At 35.1% G+C, this 12,046-nt stretch overlaps 2 protein-coding genes across 2 annotated transcripts; both read left to right on the top strand.

The window, feature by feature from the left end:
- Window positions 1-35: 35 nt before the first annotated feature.
- Window positions 36-2,852, top strand: LOC124443087 (BUD13 homolog). The gene is given in 6 exon segments (XM_046993618.1): window positions 36-687; window positions 690-1,184; window positions 1,187-1,469; window positions 1,575-1,812; window positions 2,147-2,337; window positions 2,404-2,852. Coding segments are annotated over 6 exon segments (1,947 nt in total). The 5' UTR covers window positions 36-123; the 3' UTR covers window positions 2,580-2,852.
- Window positions 2,853-3,137: 285 nt separating this feature from the next.
- LOC124441671 (putative zinc metalloproteinase YIL108W) lies at window positions 3,138-4,908 on the top strand. Its single transcript, XM_046992138.1, is given in 7 exon segments — window positions 3,138-3,703; window positions 3,791-3,879; window positions 3,882-4,025; window positions 4,028-4,091; window positions 4,501-4,700; window positions 4,703-4,757; window positions 4,872-4,908. Coding segments are annotated over 7 exon segments (606 nt in total). The 5' UTR covers window positions 3,138-3,686.
- Window positions 4,909-12,046: the final 7,138 nt, after the last annotated feature.

Consider the following 12,046-nt stretch of genomic DNA (forward strand, 5'->3'; position numbering starts at 1 on the left):
CAGCCGATGAATCCCCCTCCCCCACCTCATTTAAACCTAATCTAAGCCCGAATCTCAACTACGTTTGCAAAATGTGTTATATGTAAAATTACATGACGTTTGGCTAAATACGAAACATTCAAAATGGCGGCCATTTCGAAGGAAGAGTATTTAAAACGTTATTTATCAAGCGATAATAGCAGTGTGAAAAAGAAAAGAAGAAAAATAAAGACAGGTGTAAAAAAAGGGAAGTCCATAATTATTGACGACGATGTGAATTTAGGTGATATTGCCTTGACGCGCGATACAAACAATGAAGAGTTAGACTTGCTAGAAGTTGGAGATGAAAACCCTCTTATATTCAATGAAGCTGGGACAACAGTGCTTTCGAAGGACTTGGATTCCATTAAAAAAAAGGAAGAGGAAAGGAAAGCTATGTGGGCTCCTATTAACAATGTTCCCCTTGGGAGTAAGCGAAGAACATTGCCTTCCAATGCAGAAAGAGAAGTTATTCTGCTGAATGAAAGGTGTAGTAGAGAATCTAGCCAAGGAAGAAATGACTCATTTGATGAATCACCGCCTCAGCATAAAAGACATGACTCACCAGACCAATCACCCCCTCGAAGAAAAAGACATGACTCACCAGATCAATCACCTCCTCTAAGAAAAAGACATGACTCACCAGATCAATCACCACCTCGAAGAAAAGACATGACTCACCAGATCAATCACCACCTCGAAGGAAAAGACAGGACTCACCAGATCAATCACCACCTCGAAGGAAAAGACAGGACTCGCCAGATCAATCACCACCTCGAAGGAAAAGACATGACTCACCAGATCAATCACCACTTCGAAGGAAAAGACATGACTCACCAGATCAATCACCACCTCGAAGGAAAAGACATGACTCACCAGATCAATCACCACCTCGAAGAAATAGACATGACTCACCAGACCAATCACCACTTCGAAGGAAAAGACTTGACTCACCAGATCAATCACCACCTCGAAGGAAAAGACAGGACTCACCAGACCAATCATCACCTCGAAGGAAAAGACATGACTCACCAGATCAATCACCACCTCGAAGGAAAAGACATGACTCACCAGACCAATCACCACCTCAAAGGAAAAGACATGACTCACCAAATCAATCAGCACCTCAAAGGAAAAGACATGACTCACCAGACCAATCACCACCCGAAGGAAAAGACATGACTCACCAGACCAATCACCACCTCGAAGGAAAAGACATGACTCACCAGACCAATCACCACCTCGAAGGAAGAGACATGACTCACCAGACCAATCACCACCTCAAAGGAAAAGACATGAGTCAACAGACCAATCACCACTTCGCTGGAAATTGGGAGATTACGAAAGAGATCAGTCACCCATATGTAAGACAAGAGTCAGTGAAAGAGGAGCAAAAAGTGAAGAAAGACGCCATGTAACTTCTTCACCGGAGAGAAAGCCGAACAATGCCAGTAATATTTGTCTTTTGATTTTTTATGTGATGCATTTTGTTTGTTGAGATGTTCTTAACAGTCTCTCTTTGTAAACATGTTAAGACTTAATTTAATTTTGTTTAGAGCGGAAGGCTGGTTTACATTCTGCTTCTGAATTACGCCAAGAAAATGACAGAATGAAGAAACGAGAGGAAGAAATGTTTGCCAAAATGAATGTAAGCACCACTGGCAAAGGTGCTAAGACCATTCATCGTGATAAATCTGGAAAGAAACGAGATTTGAAAGCTGAAGAGGCGAAGAAAAGGGAGGAAGAGAGACAGAAAAAAGCAGAGAACGAGAAGTTTGTGCAATGGGGAAAAGGGTATGGTTCAATTTATTGTTATGGAGAATGATTTTTAGCAACATGGTGGACGTGTGTTGCACATGGTTGTTTGCCAGTTAGTGAAAACTTTACCCACATTCGAGCCACGTTTCATGTTATATCTGGATTGCAGTTGTCGCCAACTGTCGGGGCTCATTTGCAAATTACATCAGTGATCTCCAACAATTACCTATTATCCGTACTAGCCACAAATGGCGAGCGGTTGAACTATAATGGTTAAACATTAAAATTTTCACCCTAAAATATTGCATGATGTGATTCAAAGGGCATATGCTTCACTGTTTATAACATTTGTTTTAACATTTGTTTTTAGCGTACAGCAGACGAAACAGGCGAAAAATAAAGTTGAAGATGACTTTTATGAAATGAGCAAGCCTTTGGCTCGATATAGGAATGACGAGGATCTTGATAGGATGCTAAAGGATAGAGAAAGAGCAGAGGATCCGATGCTCGCTTTCGTCACTAAGAAGAGAGCGAGACAGGATATTTTGGCTGGAAAGAAATGTAAGAATATGGCTGTAAATTTGATCGTTTTTCCTATCACTAATGCTTGTCTCAATATTTATGTAGCAAAACCGAAATATAATGGGCCCGCTCCGCCGCCTAATAGATTCAACATCCCTCCTGGTTATCGCTGGGATGGTGTAGACAGATCCAATGGTTTCGAGAAGAAGCGATTTTCGATGCTGGCAAATAAGGGTGCGACAAGAGACGAGGCATTTAAGTGGAGCACAGAGGATATGTAACTGTGGATATACTGGGATATACGTGTACATGTATGTAGGTAATGGATGGAAAAACCCGTGTAGTGTACACGGTGACAGACCTACCTGTCGAAAATCGTGCATTCTCAATCATTGTACGAGGAAGTGTATACGATGATTGTGTTTTATTTTAAAATAGGAGACATTGTTTTGAAGACATTTGTAAATGAAATTCTTTTTATACTTGGCGCCCGTGTTGAAAAAATGTAGCATAAAGAAAATTTTTTTACGTGGATAGAAAGAATTTAAAAGCAATGATTTATATTGAATTTTACCATTTGCATGGTGCAGGCAAACAATAACGTGGCGTAGTTGGGGGAAATTATCAAAGGTATATGGCAGCATGCCGCCGTATAACCGAGAACGCAATATAATTATTGCACTTGAGCTATCTAGAGGTATAGATAGAAAAAATATGAAAAGGTTATTCGTGATTTATAAAATGTGCAAATCGAGGTTGAATACATGCTGTAATGATAACATTAATTTGACGTTATACAAACCTGAAGTCTTTTATCAACTGGAGATGGAAAAACTTAAACTTTGGGAGTTACATGCATGAACTATAATAGTCTTTGGGAGAACTATAGTCTTTGGGAGTTACGTGCATGAGCTGTTGTAGTCTTTGGAAGTTACATGCATGAACTATAGTGTTTGAGAGTTAGGTGTATGAACTAGAGTGTTTTGAAGTTACATGCATGAACTGTAGTGTTTGGAAGATATAAGGATGATCTTAGTCTTGGATATCACATGCAAGAAGTATAGTCTTTGGGAGTTAGGTGCATGAACTGTAGTGTTTGGAAGTTAAATGCATTAAGTATTAAAGTTTTAAGGATATAGATGCATGAACTATTGTCTTTGGAAGATACATGCATGAACTATAGTATTTGGGAGTTAGGTGTGTGAAGTATAGTGTTGGGAAGTTATATGCATGAGCTATAGTCTTTGGAAGAAGTATAGTCTTTGGGAGTTAGGTATATGAACTATAGTGTTTGGAATATAGCGTTTGTCAAATTGAGCAAAGGATTAAATGTGATAAAAATTCAATTTCAAGAAGTACAGAAGGAGTTGTAGATTTTCCGTGAAGGAATGTCAGTTGAACGAAGGTATTACGATAATATATAACTTCATAGTTTCGGAATCGAAACACATTGATGCCTTAAATGAGTGTTATTCCATTACATATTTCACAGGTTTGTACGTATTGTTTACATTAAATGCTGCGACGGTGATGGAAGTTTTGATGCTCCCGTAGACATAGATAACACTCTGAATCACGCCGTCGAAAACTTCAATTCAATGCCATGGTAATGCAGACATTTATCGCGGAGGAAATAAAGAAACACTGCTTTGGGCCACAAACATTTCAGGTAGAGGAAACAGACAATGGTGATGTGAAGGTAAATGTGTTTACAAGCAAACTTACAACCAAGAGGCGCATGCAATGAATGGTGACCAACTGTACAAAGCGTTTTTGAAACGTATTGCTTTCTCGTTAACGTGCGTGACTAAAATAAATGTAATTCTGTTGTTATTCTTGCCTTCAAGCCTATTTATATAAGCGACAATAACAAATATCTTGCAAAAGATGGGATATTTATTGTGTCTAAAGGGAAGTTCATCAGAAGACATGTGCTGTTATGGTTTTTCAACATTTTTCTCAGTGGTACAAATGCAAATGTGTCACTGGAAGTGCAAAGTTAAAGGTGCTAAGTAATTTTGACAAGTATAAACATGTTAACTGAAAGAGACATATTTACATGACTTAATTCGTACAAGTAGTTTAAAAATGTTTCCATGAAGTTTTTGTCAGTGAAAAATATTGTATTTCTTTTTTCAAATACATCTCTGAAAGAGAATATTTTATGTAAAGTTATAATGAGCAATCTATGTTGCTTTTCAGCTCCTCCTTAAATGATAAAAATTGTAAGTTCCTTGCCTTCATGTCATGCACTCATTATGATCCACCTCAAACTCTTCTACGACCACAAGATGTCCACCTTTATGTAAAGGGTCACACTGCACTTGGGGGAGGCCAGTTGGGACTGTTTGGTACTGGTGGACTTCACACTTGGGCTAGTAGTGTGGAAATGCTTATAAGTTGTTTACAAACACAAAAATCATTGATAAAACAAAGCTGTTTGATGACAGTAACCGAAGGTAAATCTGTTTAACTTTGAAATTAATCACTGAGACTTAGTTTCTCATTATGTTTTTAAAGTTTAAATCCACCAATGCTCTTGGAATTCATTTCTAAGAATCAATTTTTTTAAGATTCTCAGATCTTCCCCCAAATTTGCAAAGTTTTTAGTATTCTTCCATTTCAAAAAAGCTTGATGTTTTCTGGATTCCCTACATTTGATTTCAATATATTTGCAAAGAGATTTAACAAGAAGTTTTAACAAAAACTTTTGGTAGTAGAAGATCATTAGGAGATGCAATGTCATTAGGAGATAAGAGCTCATGTGAAAATAAAAGGTCATTTGGAGACCAAAGGTCGTTTGGAGACATGAGATTGCTTACACTTGGGAAGTCATGTTGAGATACAGAGTAATTTGAAGACATGAGGTCATTTGTAAATAAGAGATCATTTAGAGATGAAGTAAGAGAGGTCATTTGGAGATGAGAGGTCATTTGGAGATAAGGGGTCATTTAAAGATAAGATGTCAGTTGGATATGGGAAGTCGTTTGGAGATTGGAGGTTATATGGAAATGGGAGGTCATCTGGAGATAAGAGGTCACTTGGAGATAGGAGGTCATATCGAAATGGGAGGTCATCTGGAGATAAAATGACATTTAGAGGTACATAGGAGGTCACTTGGAGATAGGAGGTCATATAGAAATAGGAGGTCATCTCGAGATAAGATGACATTTAGAGGTACATAGGAGGTCACTTGGAAATAGGAGGTCATTTGGAAATAATGGAAGGTAGTGAGGGCAGAACTTGTATTTGCTCTCATTAGCCCCTTTAACCTAAATTAAATGATTTTTTTTCCATTTTCTTAATTTTTTCTTTGCCATTTTGTTCATATCATGTTATTTATTTTCTACAGAGGAACATACTGGGCAAATTATTCCACTACTCTTGGCGCAGCTTTGCATGAACTTGGACATTGCTTTGATCTGATGCATTCTCCCCAAGGGATCATGTCCAGAGGATTTGATGACATGAACAAATTCGATTCATGACAAGTCACTGTAGATTTCATGTGATGACCAGTCATATAAAGTATAATCAGATGACCAGTTATCGTAACTTTCGTCAGATGACCAATCATGGTAGTTGTCATCTTATGACCAGTCATGATAAGTATGATCTGAGGATACGTTATGGTAAGTGACATCACATGACTAGTCTTGCTTGCTGTAGTGTAAGAAACACTCATAATGCTACCATCTGATGACGAGATCATTTGTTAAATAATATTTTGAACGCTTAGTTTTAAAAATTAATTCATGTTTAAGTGTAGTAAATCGAATGGTTTAGGTAAACTACAGTTTACCAATGGTTTAGGTCTCTGTTAGGTAAACTACTCTGACATTATTTCGCATGATTTTTTGTCTGTAGTACAAAATATGAACCTTACGTCATATCAGAAGTGGGACTTGGTTTGGTTGAATTACGTAGAGAGGAGGAACTGCTGAATTTTTGGGAGTTTGTACATTATCATGTTCCACCTCAAGAGTTTTATTTGCCTGAGTTGTGGCGGAGAAGTGTGGAAAGTTATGATGACGTAAATATTATGGCTGTTGATATTGCTGGAAATATTTTGCGAAGTAGTTTTTTGGGATATGAAGAGTTCAGAGGGAATCTAGACATCCTGATGGGACAAGAAAGCGAGAACATTGAATGAAGGAATACATTGATAAAAACAAGGTAAATTTTTTCTTTTTATGCACGGTTGCAAGGATTACTCTCATAAGGGTGTAGTATTTTAATTGACGTTATTGTTCGGCGTGATATAACTACTCATCAACGAGATCAACGAGAAATTCCCATAACGAAGTATTTGCTTTATGGGATCATTGTGATTATACGATGATTTGTCAATATTATTCTTGACGTCCATTTTGTCTATTATCCTATGCAATCATCAGCTACTCTTTTGTCAAACTTCCTGCATTCAGATGAGCTCATAATTGCCCCGCAAAAAAATGGACATTATCTACTTGTCTAACTATATTCATTAACGATAAAATCTTTGAGAAATATAGCAACAGTACATTGATTTAACCAGACAATTTTAAATAGAACAAAATAAAACAGATTCCGGATACAGACGTTTTCTTGATATTCAAGGTGATACAAGAGTGTAGACAACAATGTGTAATATTTCGTCTTTACTCCAAAGACATCATCAGACTAATAGTTTACAAAGCAAGCTGTGAAACTTTTATATAATTATTTACAAGCGGAAGTGACAATCGTTTTGATCATCTGGTTATTCGTTAATATTATACATGACGTAAACTTACATCGTCTCCATTATCCCAAGGAATTATATGCTATACTCGTTAGATCTGATTCAACTGTACTAAGTATGCTATAATTTGGCGTTTGGATGAGGGCATAGTTATCATAAGGAAAAATTGTCTAATTATCTATGTCTACATGTGCAACTATGTTCATGGAAGATAAGGTCTATTAGAAAAACACTATTGTGAAAATTGAATTGGAATATTTATCATTCTACAATATCTTGCTCGCACGATTATAAAGCTTAAGTAAATTAATATGATCTCTTATATCGATAAGAAGCTACGTTTAATTTACATTCACATTATGTTACAAAGGCTTAGTGAGGAATCATTCAATAGGAAATTGTTATTTGTTCTTAATAATTCATGCAGGCTGTTTTTTTCTTTACTGCGTTGTGGAAAAGGGTTTTTAATGGATGGGATATCGCCAAATAACGATCGAGATTCATGACGAGAAGAGCCGATAAGGACATTGCTTGAAATACAGCTGTAACATCAAAGATAATGCGTAACCGTGGAGAAAAGATTTTGGAGTTTTTGACGAGAAAAAACATTGCCATCGGTGTTATAATGGTGTGATTGACCAATATTGACAACAAGTCACAACAAGATAGCACCATGATCATAAAATAACAATGAAATGTTCTTTCGTAGACACATCGTACGCCAAAACACCACAATCACAAGAGAGTTTAAAATGATGCCGAGAAAAAAAAATATTGTTCACGACAACTATAATCAGTAAATTAAAAAAATCCCAATTCATGATGGGTCGTTTATGTTTCAAAGTAGCTTCGCGATGTTGAATCTATTTAAGAATGAAAGGAGGATAGATTGTTGAACAATACGTATGCATTTATTTAAGTATGCTCAAGATAATTATCTCAGCACTATTTGAGATAATTTGTACTCAGAAACAGCTGTAAGTTTATTGAGGATAAAGTAGCTGCTTCTTTTGCTATGTTTTTATATTGCAATTGCAACATTCGATTGTGAAGCAATGAACTATCCTAAAATATGGACGAGTACCATTTAAATTTGGATAATGTTCGTAAGCAATTATTTGACATAGGAAATAGTTATTTTTTCTCGAAAATTCATGCGAGATAATTTTTTTTTCTTCATTGCGGAAAAGAGTTTTTAGGTTTTAGCTACCTTTGGCTGCGTGTCTATGAACTGTTTATTAGATTGGATAACGGTGATCACTGTTTATTAGAATGGTGAAAACGAGTTCGTAATTGCCATAATACATGATCACGAGGGTTTTAAGGTTTTACCATGGGCCGAATCAATGAAGTTTTAGATTTTATACGTATGAGCTATGTGGCTGGGTTTTTGAATGGACAAAAAGAGTTTGTTATTGCCTTGGCAATGTTGATTGCTTCTGTTCGTAAAATTTGGTTTTTCCAAAAGAAAATCAAACAATTGAAGGTTGAATTCAGCGTCAGGATTGTTTTAAGCCAAAGTACGACAACATCCGTCTCCCGTGTGTTCGGGAACAGTATATTATAAACGAGAAAGATTAAACTAGCAATAGAGAAAAGCATTAGTTTTGCAAATGCCATCAAACAAATTGATACTTGTTTCAAGGAAACTGTTCGTTTTTTGTCAGGAATAATAGAATTGAAACTGTGATGTTTTCTTGAGATTTTGAACAGTTTATAATTGACGAACAACATTGGAGGCATGTATAAACACAAAAATATTATTCCCTGTACTGTCACTGAATAAACCATTTCATCAATGTAGAATGTATGTAAGATGGTATAAAGGAATAGTGTTATCCCAAAAATTGACAAAAGTTTCCGTTTTGTGATGTTTGCCTTGTGATATAATGGATGACATATTGCCAAATAACGATCGAGATTCATCACCAATAGAGCCAATAAGGACATTGCTTGAAATATTGTTGTAACATCAAGTGCAATACGTAGCCATCGAGGGAGAATTTTAAATTTCTTCACGACGAAAAACATTGTAGCCACTGTTGCAGTGGGATGATTAACCAATATTGACAACAAGTCACAACAACATAGCACCATGATCATAAAATGACACAGTTTCTTTCGTAGACACGTTGTGCGCCAAAACACCACAATCACAATAGAATTTAAAATGATGCCGAGAATGAAAAATATAATATTCAAGGCAACTAGGATCATTGAATTAAAAAAATCCCAATTCATGATGGGTCGAGGATGAATAGTCGAACAATATGTACATGCGTTTATTTAAGTATGATCCTGTGATAATATATCCACTCAATTTTTTTGATTTTACTCAAAAAACACCTGTAAATTTTAGCTTCGTAACTATACGTAGAAAAAAGTAACTTAGCTATTATATTCTTATATTGCTATTCCAAAATTTCATTGTGAGGCATTGGACAATCCTAAAATATAAATATAGATGATTGCAATTTACATATAGCTACATATAGCTACATATAGCTAATGTTTTAAAAGGCAGGCGATTTCAGTTGTTGTTTACTTCGGTAAAGAAAAAAGGTTTTTAGGTTTTATCATTGGCTGGGTCAATCAAGTTTTACATTTTATGCATATGCGTCGGTTTTTTCTTAGATTCGACAAAAAGATTTCGTCGTTGCTTTGACAATCATCATTGCCTCTGATTATGAAATCTGGTTTTTCCAAAAGAAAATGAAACAAATGAACGTTGAGTTCATCGCTACGAATGTTTTAAGGCATATTCAGAAGATGTCTGATGCTCTAGTTACCGGTAAATGCATGTTGTAAACGATGAAGATCATACAAGGAATAGAGAAGAGCATTACACTTGGAAATGCCATCAAGAAAATTGATACTTCTTTTAGGAAACTGCTCTTTTCTTGTCGGGACGATTAGAACTAAAACTTCGATTTTTTCGAGATTTTTAACAGTTTATAACTTATGAACATTGAATGGAGGCATGTATAAACACAAGAATATTTTTCCATTTACTGTCACTGAAAAAATCAAGTTCATCAATATATGTTGGAGGGTATAAAGAAATTGTGTTACTCCAAAAAATAACAAAAGTTTCTGTTTGGTGATGTTTGTCTTGTGATAAATTGGATGGAATATGGAGAAATAACGATCGACATTCATGGCCAAAAAGGACAATAAAAATAGAGCCTGCGTTGTACCAGTTGGAATACGTGCAACCATTGAAATACGTTACCACGAAGGAAAAATTTTAAAATGATTGAGCAATATTGAAAACAAGTCGCTACAGGATAACACCATGATCATGAAATAACAATGTTTCTTTCCTACACACGTAATAAAGAGGAAAATAACAAGTTAATTTAAAATGATGCCGAGAAAGAAAAAGATAATGTTAATTGCAATTATTGTCCGCATGTTGAATGTTTCAAAGTAGTTTGATTTTGAATCCATTTGAGAATGAAAGAAGAATACATTATTGAACAGCATGTATACATTTATTTTGGTCATCTCCACTTTATTTTTTTATCAATTTTATTGAAGAACATATGAAGTGACATATATTATTACATTCTTATAATGCAATGAATATTTGATTTTATAACATTAAACTCATTGGCGAAGACATCCGCCCTCAGTCTATAAAAAGATGTTGTTGCTGAATCGCGCAGAACTTTCGTGGTTGTAAGACGCGGCTAAAAGATAATGAGCAAAGAACTTAATGAAATGTTGCGAAATGTTTATGCCTTGAATGGACTAAACAAGTGACTTTATCGCCACAGACCTGTTTTGATCCGTGAGTTTTTTCAAAAAGTTTGCATTTATGTCCATTGTATCTATTTGCAGTATATCAATATGTCCATTTGGATTGCAGCGCTGCTCAAAGGTGCGCATGCTTTCAAGTAGGAGAATGAACTTAGGAAAGGAATTTTTTGATAAAGATAAAAACTGTCAAATTTCATGAACATGGTCTAAGAATCTTATTCCAGCCGACAATTTCAAAAAATAAATGATAAAACACACTCCAAAAAACATCATCTTGTAAATTCAAGATTCAAGTTAAAAGAGCAAGAGACAAAATACAAAGCAATGTTTCGACTTCATTACCACTTAGCCTGATAATGACTTTGAAATAAAGTCGAATTATTTCTTTATATCTTGTCTTGTGCTGTTGAACTCGAATCTTGAGTTTACAAGATGATTTTTTTTGGAGTGTTTATCATTTAGGGTCTGAGACATTGCTCGTTTTTAGTTATGAATTGTGTGAATGGAAAAATTTCACCTTAAGATAGTATGGTTACATATAAATTATTGTAAGCACTCCAGAATAGCTAAGATTGAAGGGTTGAGAGGATTGCATGGGATAATGATGTGTTTTTTGAGTCGTTTGCCTTGGACCATGGTGATGATTCATTGTGCAATTCCTATACAAGACACTTAAAATTATCATTCCTCATATCTTTATAGTCAAGAAATGTTTGATGTGATAAATCTATACAGCAATTGGATAAATTTGTGTTCTGTTTGATTTGGGCACATAAAATTCTGTTCTGAAATTTTTATGATAAATATTTTTAGATAAACGTTACCACGAGCTGCTCTATGTTGAAAAGTAATACATAAATATAGAGGTCTAAATTACCACAAGTTACTGAATGTTCAAAAGTAATGTATAAAGATAAAACTCTATAGTATACCACAAGTTTCTTTCTATCGAAAAGTAGCACATAAAGATAAATATGATGATAAATATATTTATTATGTGACAATTATAATTGCTTTAGAACTTTACAGGAGTATAATGTTTAAGATTTTCAGGTAGATTATTTGAAAGTTTTGCGATACGATACCGAACAATTTCTTTCATTGAAGACTTAAACTGCACTTTACTTCACAATAGTGGTATGCTTTGATTATAGCATTATCTTGTGTTTTGAATTTATGTATTTCCTTGAGGTATGAAATATAAGCATGTCATCCTTTTTACGTATTTCTTCCAAAATTCAGAATTCACAAAGAAAATCAAAC

Source organism: Xenia sp. Carnegie-2017, unplaced genomic scaffold (assembly GCF_021976095.1).
Source record: "Xenia sp. Carnegie-2017 unplaced genomic scaffold, XeniaSp_v1 HiC_scaffold_20, whole genome shotgun sequence".
NCBI classification, from domain to species: Eukaryota; Metazoa; Cnidaria; class Anthozoa; order Malacalcyonacea; family Xeniidae; genus Xenia; species Xenia sp. Carnegie-2017.